General features: G+C 48.8%; 1 protein-coding gene across 1 annotated transcript in view; it reads left to right on the plus strand.

The window, feature by feature from the left end:
- Positions 1-14757, plus strand: part of TRPC7 (transient receptor potential cation channel subfamily C member 7) — a 142019-nt gene extending 127262 nt beyond the window's left edge. Inside the window, exons 9-12 of the mRNA XM_055302466.1 lie at positions 4703-4924; positions 5594-5674; positions 12347-12422; positions 14588-14757. Of these exons, the coding sequence (XP_055158441.1) occupies positions 4703-4924; positions 5594-5674; positions 12347-12422; positions 14588-14757 (549 nt within the window). The remainder of the gene's footprint in view (positions 1-4702; positions 4925-5593; positions 5675-12346; positions 12423-14587) is intronic.
- The last annotated feature ends 1685 nt before the right edge of the window (positions 14758-16442 follow it).

Below are 16442 nucleotides of genomic sequence, written 5' to 3' on the forward strand. Positions count from 1 at the left end.
AAAAAGAAAATAAATGAGCATTAATAGGAATCTGGTGAAATAGATGACGTTGTAGCTGAACAGCAGGATGTTGTGTGGCTTTAGAAAGAACAAAGACATTCTCTTTACTGATGACTACAGACCTGCAAATTGTAATGCTAAGTGCAAAAAATCAAGTTGCAGCACAGTGTTTATAGAGTGCTCTCCCTTGTGCAGCAAAGAAAGGAAGGGGCATACATGCTCACTTTTAATTAGATAAGACGTTGAAAAGGAAGAAATCTCTGAAAGGGTCCACAAGGAACACACAACAGGGCTCCCTGTCAAGAGGCAACTGGGCATACTGGGAGCGGAATGCCTTTCTCTCTATACCTTTTCATGATCTATAAATCTTATTACTGTTTTACTTACTATAACGTAAAATAAATAAGCCAAGGATTAATAAAAGGCACTAACCTATTTTGAATTAACTCAACAATCCCAATTGTAGGGATAGATCCATGCAGCAGTATGGTTTTACATCGGTGCTAATTAAAGGAAAAACATGCAAATAGCCCATGGACATCAGAGGGTTACAATAAACTCTGATGGAGCCTTTGGAACACTGCCTATGTGATGAGAAAAACTTATGCTCATATCACAAAATCTCTATGGTACTGTGGGGAAAAAATGCAGGTTGTAGGAAAATACATATAGGAAAGTCTTATTTACATAAGCTGTAGATGTATATGCACATTTGTATAACAATACGTGTAACAATATGAATGTACATTTACAGAAAGAAAAAGCAGAGAAAGGTAGAGAAAAGTTACCACGCCCTTGACCTAGGGCATCCTCTGGGGACGGGAGTACAGCAGAGAGCTTTGGACGGGGACGGTCACTTGTGCCTGTGTTACCTTTGTACTCTGATCTTTTATGAGAAACAAGCATTAATGTATTTCTCACCGAGAGGAAATTAGAGACCTCCAGGTATTAGTCTGTGGGGCTGTCATAACAAAGCACCCCAGATGAGGTGGCTGCAACACAGAAAGGATTTCCCTGCATTTCTGGAGGCTGGACATCCCACATCAGGGTGTTGGCAGAGCTGGTTTCTTCTCAGGCATTTCTCTCCTCGGCTGGTGGATGGCTGCCTTCTCGAGGCATCCTCACATGGCCTTTGCTCCCTGTGCATGCATCCCCGGCATCTCTTCCACCCCTCAGGAGGGTACTTGCCAGGTCAGATTAGGGCCCACCCTAGCCCTGGTGTTTAACCTTACTTACCTCTTTAAAGATGTATTTTCAAATACAGTCACGTTTCAAGGCACTAGGGGTTAGGACTTCAACATACGCATTTTAGGGGACATATTTGGTTCATAACACACACCTCCCCAAAAATAGAGTATTCTAAACTGTAGGAACAACATGTGCCAGGGCAGGAGGGGTGAGATAATGCAGTATTTGGGGCCTGCGAGATGGTAGACTGTGCCAGGAAAAGAAGCAAGAGATGAAAGGAGGTGGTGAGCTAGCATGAAGCCTTAGCCTGTTTCCTGCTCTCCCCCTGCCAGCCACAGCAAAACGCAGCTCTCTGTCCATGGACAAGTGTAGTTTTTGACAGTGTACATATTTGGTCACTTAGGCAGATGAGTTGTTGCTAACCAGCCATCCCTGTGCTTCTGCGACAGGGTCTCTTACATCTGGGTTTCCCCAAATGTAAGAGAAACCAGACGGTGCCTGGATAATATGCAGGTCTCTGTGCCACTCACCTTGGGCGCAGTGCCCCATCCTAACCTGCAGATCATGTTCTGGTCCAAATTAATGTGGCATGGAAACCATGTGATTAGTGTGCAGAGATCCCCACTAGTTTTGATGTCATGATGTCACGTGGGCTTGTGATGTCAAGTTACCCCAGCACAGTTTTGTGCCACCAGGTGGAGGGAGCACACTGCAGCCCTCACCTCCCTTCGGGGTTCTGGGCTTCTCCTCAGGTGAGAGCACATGTCCCCTCCCGTCTCACTAGCCATGTGTGTGCAAGCACCCTGAGATGTGGAATTGGGCCACTAGACAGTGCCCCGTCTCCTGGGTCACACGGAACTTTGATGAAATACAGAGAATACTTATGATTCACCCAACAGATCTTGAGCACCTGCTGTCCAAATCCACGGACCCCCTTGCTTCTATACCTTCCATGGCCCCACCTGCCCTCACTCCTGCGGGGGGTGGGAGAGGTCTTCTCCATCTGGGCTGCCCTGCCCACGTGCCCTGGCTCTCTGCTCTCTCGCCTCCTCAGGAGCTGCCATTGCACATCATCCCTGCTCCACCCATATCTTCACCCTTCCTGTCAGCATTTAAATGAGACTCTGGATCTTAAAAAATAAAATAAAATAACTAAAAAAAATCTTCCTTTGATCCCACTTTCCAGCTCTTTCTCTCTTGCTTTTTCCTGCCAATTTTCTCAGAAAAGCTGTTTACACTTCTTACTGCCTCTTCTACTCATTAACTCCCACTCTTCTCCACTCTCACCCCACCCACACTCGACCTGGCAGAGAACTACCCACCCCATGGAGCTCAGCTTAAACACCAGCCATCAGAGGCAGCCCCCTCAGCCCCGCACGCCAGGTCAGGAGCTCTATACCCAGAGAATCCCATCCCCCGCCACAACTCTAAGTGAAAGACCAGCTGATGCATAGCAGACTGTATTCATGTCATGGGGCAGACTGTGTGCTCCATGAGGGCATGGACTGTCAACCCCACTGCCCACCTAGCCCATGCCATTCACATAGCAGGTACTCAATGCATGTTTGCTGAAATCACTAAAAGGTTGAATGCTAGGCACTGTGTTAAGCTACGGACATTAAAATAATACTTACAGAGGGACTACTGATGTCTGACACTAAGTGCACTCATTTAATTTCTCATAATGACCTATGAGGTAAGCATTCTTATTGCCATTTTACAGATGAGGAAACTGAGGCCCAGAGCAGCTAAGCCACCTGCCATGGCTACACAGCTAGGGAAGAAGAGAGTCTGGAACCTAGGCAGGCTCCAGAGCCCATGCTGTCACCAGTAGACCACCCTTCCTTTCAGGTCAGGTGTCCCTGTCACCTCTCTCTGTTATGCAGCAAAGGCCAGGAGCAAGCCCTGCCCTTACCAAACTTCCACTAAAGACCCCAACATGAGGTCCCATACACCAGGCCAGGTGCTGATCGGCTCTCAACAAAAGCAAACAAAATGGACAAGCCTGCAGGTGATAACTTTGTATCAAGTGGCACCTGCCAGTAGCCTCATGTGGGTCCTTGCTAGGTTTACAGTCCCTGGAAGTGTAGCTAGAGTCTGTGGGGATTGGAGCACTCTGGAGCACAGAGTGCCAGTCTTGAGGCTTCATGAGGGAGGCAGCATTATCTCCATCTCCCGATGACCAAGCCTGAAGGCCTTGCTGAAGTCACGCAGCTAGGCGGGGTGGTGAGCCCCGGGCTGTCTGACTCCAAGTCCCATGCCTCCTTCCTGCTCTCAAACCACCCCACCGGGACAGAAGCCTGAAGAGCCTGCCTGTAAAACACACACACCTGCTACTTCTTAGGGGGCCCACTTAGCATTCTGGCATTGACACCAAGTCAAACAAGATAGATGAGGGGTTTAAATCGACCACCGCCCCCAGGGAGGAGAGTGTGGCTGGACCACACGCTAACTACAGCCGGCTTCGCTTCTTTGGAATTACATATGCACAATCCCTTGACACCCTCTGTGGTGGCTCTCCGACCAATAAGAACATGCTTTCTAATAAGAAATACACAGTGACACAATACAGTGTGGCAGCTGCTCACCACATGTACCTGTTAAATATGTGAAATGTGACTGGTCCAAATTGAAATGTGCTGTAACTATAAAATACACACTGTTTTCAAAGACTCAACATGAAAAAAAATGTGAGTTATCTCATTAAGAATTTTGATGATGATTACATGCTGGAATAACTATTTTGAATCTACTGGATTAAATAAAATACATCACTGAGATTAATTTCACTTGTTCTGTGGAGGCACCCAGCTGGCTCGGTCAGGAGGGTTTGGGTCTCAGGGTTGTGAGTCTGAGCCCCACACTGGGAGGAGACATTACATACATACATACATAAATAATTTAAACTTTGATGAAAAATAAAATAATTTAAACTTTGATGAATTACTAAATTCTACACCTGAAACCAGTTTTTACCAGATAAGTTAACAAACTAGAATTTAAATAAAAACTTGAGAAGAAAAAAGGAATTCGCCTGTCCCATTTTACTTTTTATAATGTGGCCACTAGAAAATCTAAAGTAAGTTCTGTGGTTTGCCTTTGTGGCTCACTTTATATTTCTACTGGGCAGCGAAGCTCTAAAACCTGAGAGCCTTGAGGCCGCGGTGGCTCTTCAATCAGCAGAGCTGTCGATGTTCATGAACAACGGGATGAAGTGGCAAGTGGAGAATGTTTGTGAAAATACCTGGCGGAGTGTCAGGGAGGGTGACAGGCTGAGGTTTTCGGTGATGAATCCTGAGAAGTTGTGTGGAGACCTTAGCAATGGCTAATCCCGTACGGCTTTAGCAAGAGCAAACCCTCCACCCTGTGCCCATGTGCAGAGACAACGTTCACAGATGATCAGAGTCGGATCTGGAAGCCCGCTGTGAGGTGTAGACCGCGGCCCCCCTCCTCACGCTGAACCCCGATGTTACATTGTGGCTGTTGATGGTGTGTTGTTTCCCTTGCTCCACAGGAGGATGCAGATGTGGAGTGGAAATTTGCCCGGGCGAAGCTCTGGCTGTCCTATTTTGATGAAGGAAGAACCCTTCCTGCTCCTTTCAATCTAGTGCCCAGCCCCAAATCATTTTATTATCTCATAATGAGAATCAAGATGTGCCTCATAAAACTCTGTAAATCTAAGGCCAAAAGCTGTGAAAATGACCTTGAAATGGGCATGCTGAATTCCAAGTTCAGGGTAGGTAGCATGGGGTCTGTGGAGCAAGAAAAGGCAGCAGGAGGGAAGGAGGGGGGAAGTGTCCTTGCCTAAGATGATACAAGGGAAGTCAGTGAGGGGTCCCTGCTTTTCAGAATCTGGGGGCACGTCAGCAAAGCTGCAGTCCCCCCAGCAGAGGCTGCCTGTGGGAGCTGCCCTTCTCCCCACAGTTCCTGGTTGGGGCCAGAGCAGGCCACCAGGCTGAGCCATGCCTCCACAGAGGCATTCCTTGAGTCCCAAAGAGAAATCGGTGTTCCCAGAAAGTATCTGGAGGATGATCACTGGGAGAAAATTTCCCTGCCCATTATCTCCCCTTCCTAGAGATTCTCAAGGTTTACTAGCATATTAAAATCTCTGAGGAGTCCTGGGAGAAAGACACCCCCTGTAATTTTAACTCAGTGCTTCCCAAAGTTAACCAAATTATATTCTGTAACTCGTTGTCATCCTATAGATCTAAGGTCCCAAGAACAGTGTTCTATGAACCCTAGCAGCAGTGGGTACATCAGCTTTGTGAGGGTCCTCTTTTTAAAGACCGTCCTATATGGGTACCATTCATATACGGGGGTCATATATGTTACTTGAACATATACCCATGTGTGTACATACACACGTAGTGTTTATTATGTATTTGGGGGTTTTTTGTTTCCCCAGAAGACTCGCTACCAGGCTGGCATGAGGAATTCTGAAAACCTGACAGCAAATAACAGTTTCAGCAAGCCCACTCGATACCAGGTAACCACACCTTTCCCAGGTATGGGCTGAAGTGGACTCATCCAGATGTGGATTTGGTGACATGGCACATGAACACAGAACACACACTTCATTTCTTCCTGCATTCAATAAATACTTAACAAGTAACAACTAGGCACTGCACCACTCACTAGGGATGCAGACGATTCCTATCTATTAGGGCACCTCCAGGCCAGTGAGAGAGACAGACAAGGAGCAAGTAAACACACAAATACACAACCTCAAATTGATAAAAGTAGAAAGAGGAAAACAATAGACTGCAAAAATGGAGGAAGAGAGGGAGCGTCTATTTAGGTGTGATCATCAGAGGAGGCATCTTCAAGCACAGGACAGTTAACTGAGATGTCAAAGAAGGAGTGGCCACGTGGGGCCTCCCAGGCACAGGAAAGGCATCCATAAATGCCAGAGGGGAGAAGGTTGGCAGGTCTGGAGCAGTGGGAACTCAACAGGCAAGGGACGGTCATCTAGGAGCAAAAGAGCAAGACTTGGACTGGGGGGAGAGTAGGATGATGGAGAAAAGCAGACAGAGTCAATATACATTCTAGACATAAAGGCAACGGCACATGATGTCTGTCTGCAGGGATGGGGTACCCGGCATCACCTCCAGGCATCTGTCTTAAGCAACCAGGTGGACATGAGTGTCTTCACTAAACACCTGACCTGAGATCACCAGCCTTGTACATAAACCTTGGGAGACTTTATGCTTAAAGCCCTTTGCTTTTGGAAATTAATGCCGCATCTCTGTATCCCTTTGAGTCAGCCCATGAGCCAGTGATAAATGGTAACTACAGGTTATTGATTATAAAAGTACAGGACACTCGTTTCCTGCCTTCCCCTTCTTGACGATCAGCAATTCTAGCCATGCTGATCAGTTCTTATCAGGTGTAAATTTGCAGCTGTCCTGAGCATGCATGGGGCAGATGTGCTGTGTCCCTGGTGCCACCACCTCAGAGGGAGCAATTAGACTTAGCATCTTCCTGACACAGGTCCCTAAATGTATCTCCACTCATATTTCAGAAGCCAGCTATGCAGGCAGGAGGATTTAAGTGCACAATTAAGACATGGTTCATCCCTCAAAATACTTAGTTTTATGAGATGACACAGGCTAAAAACTGGAAATGGACAAATCTTGTATCTAATCGTGTGCAAAATTGGGTCTGACCAGTTTGATCTGCTTTGAGTTATTTTATAGCACAAAGCCTTTGGTCAGTGGAAGGATTTTTATTTCTCAGCTTTTCAGAGAAATGTATAGATTATCTGTGTCAACAAAAGAGAAAACCCTAATGGCGTAGGGTCAAATCTCTGATGGGTTGCAGGGAGAATCAGCTGCTGAGATAAAGGAAGAATGATTATGTGGTGAATGTCTTATACCCAGAATGAATCCTTTATGAGCAAGACAGTTTTCAAAAGCAGCCTCGGGGTGATCCCATTTCTGTCTTCGCTCATCACTGGCTGAGTCCCTGCCGCCATCAACATCCCCAAGAGCTTCCCTCTGTGATTAGAGATTGAGGTAGTAGTCGGCTTCAGGCTACTGATGACCTTGGGCAGCTTGCTCACCCTGTATTTTGTGAATCCACCAAGAAAAGCCTCTGGCTATTTATTCAAACAGTTGTCACAGGAAAGAAGAGATAGGTTTCAGAGGGAAAGGGTGGAGAGGTGAGCAAAAAACAGAGAGCCCTTTGCATTTGCACCTGTGCCCTGTGCTCAGCCCTGCAAGGTGAAGTCTGGGCATCTTCCTGAGCCATCATCGGCTCAGACAGGAGTGAAGCAAGAGATGGCATGGACAGCGGGTTGCCAGCTAGACACTAGCTCAGGTGTAATCTCACCATATGCAGGTGAGAGAAGCAGTAGCTTTAATATACCCCATTAAACAGAGGAGAAAACTGAGGCTCAGTGGTGAAGGTCCACAGATGGTTGAACGACCTGACTCACAAGGGTACCCCTCTTTTATGACATCACACTTCCTAGGCACCCAAGCCTCACCAAGAACCTGTCCTACCAGCCAGAAAACCCTCTGAGCCTGCAGAGCATGAGGGGAGTGGACAAGGTACAGGAGGAGCTTTTAGAATGAAGGGTGGGGTAAGGGTCTGACAAAGCCTCTTCCATTTTCTTGGGCCCACTGGTGGCCTTCCAGATTGCACTGATTTCTTTCCAAAGCAACTTCCAAATGTGCAGAGATCAGAAGGAGCCTGACACACGCACTTCCTCCTTCTTACCATCCTGGCTGCACCCAGAGCCATCACCTCCCTGAGGACACGTACAGAACCATAGTCCCCAACACTGTCACACTTGGGAGAAATTCTGTAGCATTCCCACTTGGACCAAAGCCCCATGGTTGCTGCCTTCATGGCTCTTCAGTAGATCCACGTGATTTTTCAAACTTAGTGCTTGAGGTGTTTATTTTAGGCTTGTCAATCCTTCGACTTCTGGGGATTCTCTGTCTTAAGAGAAGGCAGTTCCCTCAGACCAGAGGGTCTCTGTGCTTTGCTTTAACTTAGGCGTTTCCAAGGGATCTGAATCTGTGGGTCACAAAACTGGTCCCTTGCTTTTGTAACTTTTTATTTTTCAATCTGGGCTCATATTAAACTAAACAATGAAACAAAACCAAGATGCTGGGGAGGGGGTCAAAGCACACCTCCCATCAAAACTATTCTGTGACCTGTTCCAAAATCCAGAATGCCTGTGTGCTGGGGCGTGTGCAGACTCATCTACTCCCACTGTGAGAGCTACATTTCCTTCTCTGGCAGAGCAAACAAGCTGCATCCCAAATGCACCACAGAATCCAGGCACGGACCATAACTCATGCAGGCCCTGTCTGTGGTGCACTCTCTTCCCCAAACCCGGTGGGGAGTCCTTCTATTCATACTCTAGGTGGTCTTTTCTGTAGAGATCACAGCAAATAGGATAGACAACTCACCAATGCTAATTCCTTCTATTTTTGGTGTCTGGTGAACCCTCATTTAACAAATGGTGTGTCCCTGGGATCCATTTATGCCCTCTCTTTCATGTATCCACTGATTTCTGTTTTCCTGGGGGGGGGGGGCAACACTGTTTCCCTCTAGGCTCTGTTTTGTTGACCATCTTCAATGCACCATATATGCCCTCTTTGTTTACACCTTTAGCTGCCCTGGCCGCACAGAGAGACACAGGTCTTCCACAGAAAGGCTTTCTATCTTCCCCCAGCACCAGCAGCAGCCCTTAGCATGTGGGCAGGGAGAACCGTGTGGTTCCTTCCTTGGATCTCAGTGTCACAATCATTCTGATCCCTTGTGCATGTCATCCTCGTCCCCTCAAGTATTAGTTCTTTGGCCTGAGTTATGTCACTACATGCACTCATCTCTAGTATCTGCTAAGGGCAGGAGGCCAAGGTAGGTGGAATCGGCACTGACCAGAATATGTTAAATTGGGGAAAGTTTAGTATCTTCTGGAAGTGAAAGAACTCCATGGAAGATAGCAAGGAGACATCTCACACCCATCACAAAGGAACATTCTTTTACTCTGCACACAGTGAATGAGGGGAGACTTTTCGTGCCCATTTTTTTTTTTTTTAAAAGACATCTCCTATAGCATCTGAGCTAAAGAGAACTTGGGGCAGTTTCTAACCACTTCAGTATTTCTGGGGTCAAGACTGGCATCTTCCTCCTACATACCCCAGGCTACCTAACTGTACACACTAGCAGGGAAACCAGGTGCCATCAGGACACGAAGTCTCTAAGCGGGTGCCAGGTGGCCACACTATTCTCCTTTAAGGCATCTGTCGCTCCTGAGAGTGAAGTAGGGGTGGGAGAAAGGGGAAAGGGTCACTGCTTGTCTGCAGTGCTCATGAGATTCCGCTTCGATATTAAGCCTCTATAATCCTAATGTGTGGTGAGGGGCTTAATAACAAACATTTGCTTCTCTCCCTCTGGAGCCTCAGATGTGCAAACCTTAGCTCAGGTTAGGCTTGCCAGCACTCAAGAATGGGCCGTGAGCACTCATGACAATGACATGCCAGTGACTGTCTTTCCCAAGGGTAACCATTTTTTAATTGAAATATCCTAAGGGGGTAACAACTGAACAAAGCCATCCATCCTCCAAAATCGAGCTGAGACTTCCTCCTGCATAGAAAACTGTCTTTTAAAGGACAAGTAGATACCTACAAGCAGCCCAAACCCCCTCTGACCAAAGGGAACCAGCTTCCTGCATCTTATCCCCTAAAGCATCGTGCACATAACCTTTTCCTGAAGGTTGGAAGAAGCCCCAGCTTTGGTTCCCATTTTGGTTACATTTCAGATCTGTGTGACCTTGGAGAAATCACCTCACTCCGTGAGCCTCGGTTTCCTCAACTATGAATGCAGATGACCTCCCCAAGCTCACCAGGTTTCTGGGAGAATTTAACGAGGTCATTTTGTTAAGGAGGTTAACATGACTCCTGGTCTGCAGGAAATATTCAATACATTTGTTTCTGTGTTTCTTTTTCACCCTTTCTTCCCAGCTCTCAGAGGGCCACTCCACACTGAAGGGGGCTTGTGAGTGGGGTCTCACCTACTCAAGACAAATGGAGTTTGAAGGGCATTAATAATTACGTGTATTAATAATGTGGAATCTTTTAAAATAACAGGTTGAGTTGTGTTGTGCTAAAACACAAGATGCACCCTAAGCCAGGAAGACGGTGATCGCTGCCATACCTGTAGAGGGTCTCCACTGAGCACCATCATAGGAAACTCTCCACTTCCAATCACCAGCTTATACTTTGACCCCATACGTACATTTTTCAACTGATGAATCAAGAAACTAAAGAACCCTTAATTCTTGAACTTTTCCTTAAAAGAGCAACAAACTTTAACTAGATCCCCTTGACTTGTCTCAGCCTGAAAATTTGCAGGATACTTCTGAATTCTATATTCAAGAAGAATTTTAGGGGCACCTGGGTGGCTTGGTCAGTTAGGCATCTGCCTCCAGCTCAGGTCATGATCCTGGGGTCCTGGGATCGAGTCCTTGCATCAGGTTTCTTGTTCAGTGGGGAGCCTACTTCTTTCTCTGCCTCTGTCTGCAGCTTCCTTTGCTTGTGCTCTCTCTGTCAAATAAATAAAATCTTTTTATTTTTTAAAAAGGGAGAATTTTAGATAGCTAGGTATCTGGGTTTTTTAGGTTTTGTGCTTTTTCCCCGTGAGAACTAGCTCAGGACAAAGTTGATTTTGTTTGGGTTTTACAGTTCAAGGTGAAAGGAGCATTACTGAGTCCCAGGAAAGGCTTTATATACATTCTTATAACTCGGGTAACCTGCCTTAGGGGCCAGAAGGATGTTAAGGAGAAATCTAGTAGATATGCAAACCTTAGCTCAGGTTAGGCTTCACTAAATCTAGCAGATATGCATTTGAACTGCTAATATGGCAAGATCCAGGCCTCTCTGACAGAGAGCAGCATGAAGGCAACTTGCTCACTAACTGTTCAGCCGAAATAAGATCATGATTCAAAGCACAGAGCCAAGGAGACTAGCTGCCCAAGGGCCAAGGAGGGGGGCAGGGGGCAGCAGTGGCCTACAGGTGACATAGGGCTCACCGCAGAGAGCCTTTGCTAGGTTCAGTTAGAGCCCTGGACTCACGAAGCCTGGAGACACGGGAGAGGTGTGCTGGGGTCGTTCTTGGCCATTAAAGGCACTGACAGAGCCTGCAGCTGGTGCAAGAATGTGCTAAATCCTTCCGTGCCCCAGCCACCCACTTCCCTTGGCTTACCAAAAGCTTTTTTTGAGCCCATGTAGTCAGAGAGAACTTAGCAACCTGCCTGACCACACACAGCACCACCAAGGACAGAATTCAGGTCCCTTCCATCTAGAAAGTGCTGCCTCTGTCCCCCGAGTCCCCGGGTGTGAGCAGGTCACAGGAAGGGATGAGCACGGAGCAGGGAATCCCTCCCTCTCTGCCAGATTCAGAAATCGCAGCTCTCCGAGTATTTCTACATCCTGTGATTGTCCAGCAGCCCTCCAGCAATTAGCCAGCAAAATCCCAAGTTCACCTCCTGCGGTCTTTCTCATGCTTGGCTCTGCTCTTGGTATCTCTTGTTTATTCCTACATGCTCATTTGCTTAAAGAACCTCTATCTGCACAATACATGGGAGCCACAGGAAGTCCTTCCCCTCCGCCGTGACTGGTGGCACAGTCAGGCTTTCAGGGAAGTGGTATGTTGGCAAAACCTCCTGAGGCCCGCCTGTATCTCTTATTGCCTCTGGTAGAAAATTTCCAGGTAAAGTGGACTTACCCAGCCTGGTCCGGACTCTGTTCTAAACCCCAAGGAGAGGACAGAACTGGCTAAGGTCACAAAAAAGGTCAGGGTAGGTCAGGCATAGGACCCTCAAGCAGCACCTGTGGATCTTAGGATCTTAGATGATTCTCTCTCTCTCTCTCTCTCTCTCTCTCTCAACCCCTGCCTTGGCTTCCCACTGAGTGTCCTGTTCTTGCATCCCCAGGGCAGGATCATCCTAGCGCAGAGGTTAAACAGGGACAAGCCCAGGTCCGCCCACCAGGCGAGGCACTCTCAGAAGAGAGGCACCAGGCATGGGAGCACTCCCAGCTGCTGACTGGGTGCTCCGCAGGAGCTGGGCACCAGACATCCCCATGTGAGATGCTTCTGTCCTTGGCCAGGCTTGTCTGATCCCTTCCTTGTGTTCCTATTTCAGAAAATCATGAAGCGGCTCATAAAAAGATATGTCCTGAAGGCCCAGGTGGATAGAGAAAGTGATGAAGTCAATGAAGGTGAGCGATGGGTCCTTTTCCTACAGGTAGACAGTGAGGTGCAGTCTTGCTCAGCTAAAATCGAGGTGGCGTTGGCAGGACTGTGCTCCTGTCTGGAGGCCCCAAGGGTTGGGGGGTGCTCGTGTTCCTTGCTGGTTTGGGTGTGGGCTCAAGTAGTCCCACGAGGCTGCTGTGGGATGGAGTTTTCTGTCCCCACAATGGCTGTTGGCTGTGGCCACCACCCCCTCCATCAGCTGCCGACAGCCCCCTCATCTCAGAGCCAGCACTCAGTCCCCAATCCCTTCTCTAGCTGCCACATTCCTTCCTCTTCTGTCTTCATGTCTCTCTGACCCTCTCATGCCTTCCTCTTTCACTTGTAAAGACTCATGATTAGACTGTATAATCCAAAAATAATCTCCCTATTTAAAGTTGGCTGATGAGCAACCTTAATTCCAACCTTAATTCCACTGGTAACCCTGGTTCCCTTTGCCATGTAAAGTGACTGTACTCAGACTGGATACCAGGGATTAGGACCTGGTCATTATCGGGGGTGGGGGTGGGGGTGGTAAAAATCCTACCTACTGCAGCAATGGTGGCCTTGAGTCCACCTCCATGACCCATGGGTACAGGACATCCCAGAAGTCCTCATTCCCTGGGTGCACACACAGAGAGCTGTAAGCAGACAGGACCCCTTCAGATCCTGCCACCACCCTGTCTCACTTCCAGGCTCTCAGAACCTGACAGCCAGCAGTGCCTCTCTAAGCATTTCCCCCACCTCAGAATCCCTTGTTAAAAATGCACATCCCAAGCCACACCTAGGGGTGGCACCTGGGGGCTATGCATTTTGATTAAAGCGCCAGGTCATCCAGATGCATACCGAGGTTTGCAGGCTACATTGCCTTCACTGCTTGGGTGATTTTCCAGTCCATTTTGAGCAGTTACTCTTAAGTAAAAAGCAAATTGCCTTATACCAGGTCATTAATCTTCATGAGACACACAGGACAAATATTTGCTACCTCAAAACAGCCTCCTCCCTCCATGAATGAAGTCACCAAGTGTCCCCCTGGCTCAGGCCCCAGGGGCCTCCTGGAAGAGCCTGGTCACTCAGTGACCCTCTGCCTTCTCCCAGAGCATCCAGCATGCAGCCTGAAGATGAGCAGTCGCTGGACTCACTCCTGGGCTGACATGTTCCAGGGGCCAAGCAGCAGCCATCCAGCCACCCCTATGGTTGGGTCTCGAATTTAACAATGCCAGTGGCTTGCCAGCCACCTCGAGCAGTGTGTCACCGTGATTACAGACGGCTGGGTTGCCAGGCTTCATGCCACTAGAATTATGCCATGCAACTGGAGCTCACTAAAGCACTGATGAAAAGGAAACAGGGTTGATGCACGTGTCAAAACTGGCTAAAGTGTACCTTTAAGATCTCTGCATTTTCTGTACATGGCACATAAGGAAAAAATATATAGGAATAGCATGTTCCCAGGCACCAGGCTCCCATTTGAGGCATGTCCAATATCTATAATATCAGAAAAGAACATTTCTGAGTCCTCTTTATAGTTAATTTAGGGATTTCCACAGCCCAAGCCCAGGTGGATTTGTACCCCGTGGCTCACTGTGGAAACAAGTGCAAGTTCCCACCTGGTGGCCCCTTGCTGTGGAAGGAGAGTGGCCTCGGTGAGGCAGCCGCCCACAGGGTCTGGGCGGACCCTAGCTCTGTCAGGCCGCCTGGCTCGTGGCCACATGCACTGTGCTGAGCCGGGCCCTGCACACTTGGAGCTTCTCCTCTGCAGAGAGCAGTGACGGAGCAAAGCACGGAGCATCGCGACGATTATGTTCCAGTTACTGAGGGCGTTCCTGGGAGTCCTGAAATCTGCCTTTAGTGGCTCCAAAGCCAGCATGCTGTCATGGTAGGAGAGAGGTGCCAGGACTTCACAATCCTGACCCTGACTCCTCCATCTGCCTGAGAGCCTTCACGGAGAGCTCCACCAGGATGGAAGGAGGAGGGTTTTAGATGGATGGACATGTCCTTCAGTGGTAGGAGCCAGGGGGACCTAGGTCACAACGCTTTCCCCTCCTTGGGCTGGAGCAGCATCCTGACTGTGCTGGAAAGATGCCCGCCCCCAACGTACAGGGAGCGAGCCCTCTGTGCCTGCTCACACTCACCCAGAGCTCCTCTGTCCTTGCAGGTGAACTGAAGGAAATTAAGCAAGACATCTCCAGCCTGCGCTACGAGCTTCTGGAAGAGAAATCTCAAGCTACCGGTGAGCTCGCAGACCTGATCCAACAGCTCAGTGAGAAATTTGGCAAGAATTTAAACAAAGACCACCTGAGGGTAAACAAGGGCAAAGACATCTAGCAGCCCGCGTGGGCACCTGTGACTTCTACCAGCATTCCCAGGCCAGGACGGACTCCTAGCCGCCAGCCCTGGCAGGAGAGGGTCCTGGGCCCACGCCTCGAGGATACCAAGAGGACCCTCTGGCTCCGTCCGTCCGGAGCGGACATGCTGACGGGGGAGGGAGGGGGCAGCGTCGTGGCCTGCCTTGACCCGGAACTGCTGTGAATCTGGGCTGTTGAGGAAGAAAGGCCAGCAAAGGGGTGGTGGGAAGGAATGCCCCGCGGATACGTGTGAGACCTTTGGTCCAGTAGCCGTGATGCACGTCCCTGTGGCCAGTGCAAGAAGAGGCCTTCTTGGGTGCACAGTCGTGCCCCCCCCACTCCCACCCCCACCCCCGCTGCACAAGGACCGCATCTCTGCATACGAGGAAGACAAACCACCTCACCCCATGCCCTGCCCCCTCCTCACTCCGCGACCACCACCATACCCCCCCACACCCCCACAGCCCACACACATCCAAACAGAACCGGGAGGTGACCTGTGATCTATTCTTAAGTGCCAGACGAGAACACAGATAGCCTAATAGCAAAATAATTTTATTTGTTTATAAAAAAAAATTTAAAAATCATAAATCAAAAATTGTACTGTAGGTAGCACTGTTTAGAGAAAAACAACAAAATCCAAATGATGTATTTTTACCTTTATTAAGATTATCTTGTATTTACTATTTTTACCTAAAATGGAAAGAAAATAAAATTACCTCATAATATAGCCTGGGGATTGTATGTCAGTGTGCCGCCCTCCTGCCGTCTGGTGGCCCGTCTGGTGGCCAGTCTGGAGGTGGCCTCAGAAGCCCAAGGGCCAGCACTTCTCTGGGAGGGGAATGAGACAAGTGTGAGGGGGTCCCAACCCCCAAGATCATGAAGCCGGGACCTCTCCCCTCCTGCCCTCCTCCTATCCTCAGATCTACTGAGCCCAACCCCATCAAAGTTATGAAGGAGGCCCAGAAAAGGGTGAGGGAAGCAAAAATCTCCTCCGGCCCACTTCCCGCCCTCTCGCCCTACGTGGGAGGGGAAGGGGTGCAGGCAAAGCACCCCCCCACGCCCACCTCTTTCTCAAGGAGCGACCTTGTGTGTGTGAGCCCAGAGAGCGGCCGCCAGAGGGAGCCCCGGTCCCAAACAACACCGGTTCCAGAGCAGGTTGGAGGCACTGCTGTGGGATTCAGGGAGAGGCCCCGGCCCCAAGAAGACACTTACTAGTCACCCTAGCCACACACGTGGAATGAGTACTTGCTGGGCACCAGGTCCGGTGCTGAAAGCTCTGCCCGCATCTGCCCACTGAAGCCTCACACTGCAACCCTGTGAAGAGAAAGCAGCTCGGAGTCACAAATCCAGGTGCTCTGCAGACGCCCAGAGAGGGCAAAACATGCATGTGTGTGTGTGTCTTACACACACACATGCATGAGGGGGCTTGTGTTTCACAATACCCAGTGTATCTCCGGAAAGCAAACTTTTTTTTTTTTTTTTTTTTTTTTTTTTGCTTAACCCCGTTCTAAGAAGAGCAGATCAGATGGGAAAATAAACCAAAGTGAAGTCGGTTGGCACCACTGAGGCAGGGGGAGAGCCATGACAGAGGGGGCAGCTGAGCCCTACCCGAAGTGCCACAGACACTTGGCCCGGCCAACTGTTGCTGTAAAGAATACAGGA

The sequence above is a fragment of the Nyctereutes procyonoides genome, unplaced genomic scaffold (genome assembly GCF_905146905.1).
Source record: "Nyctereutes procyonoides isolate TBG_1078 unplaced genomic scaffold, NYPRO_anot_genome, whole genome shotgun sequence".
In the NCBI taxonomy this organism is placed as follows: Eukaryota; Metazoa; Chordata; class Mammalia; order Carnivora; family Canidae; genus Nyctereutes; species Nyctereutes procyonoides.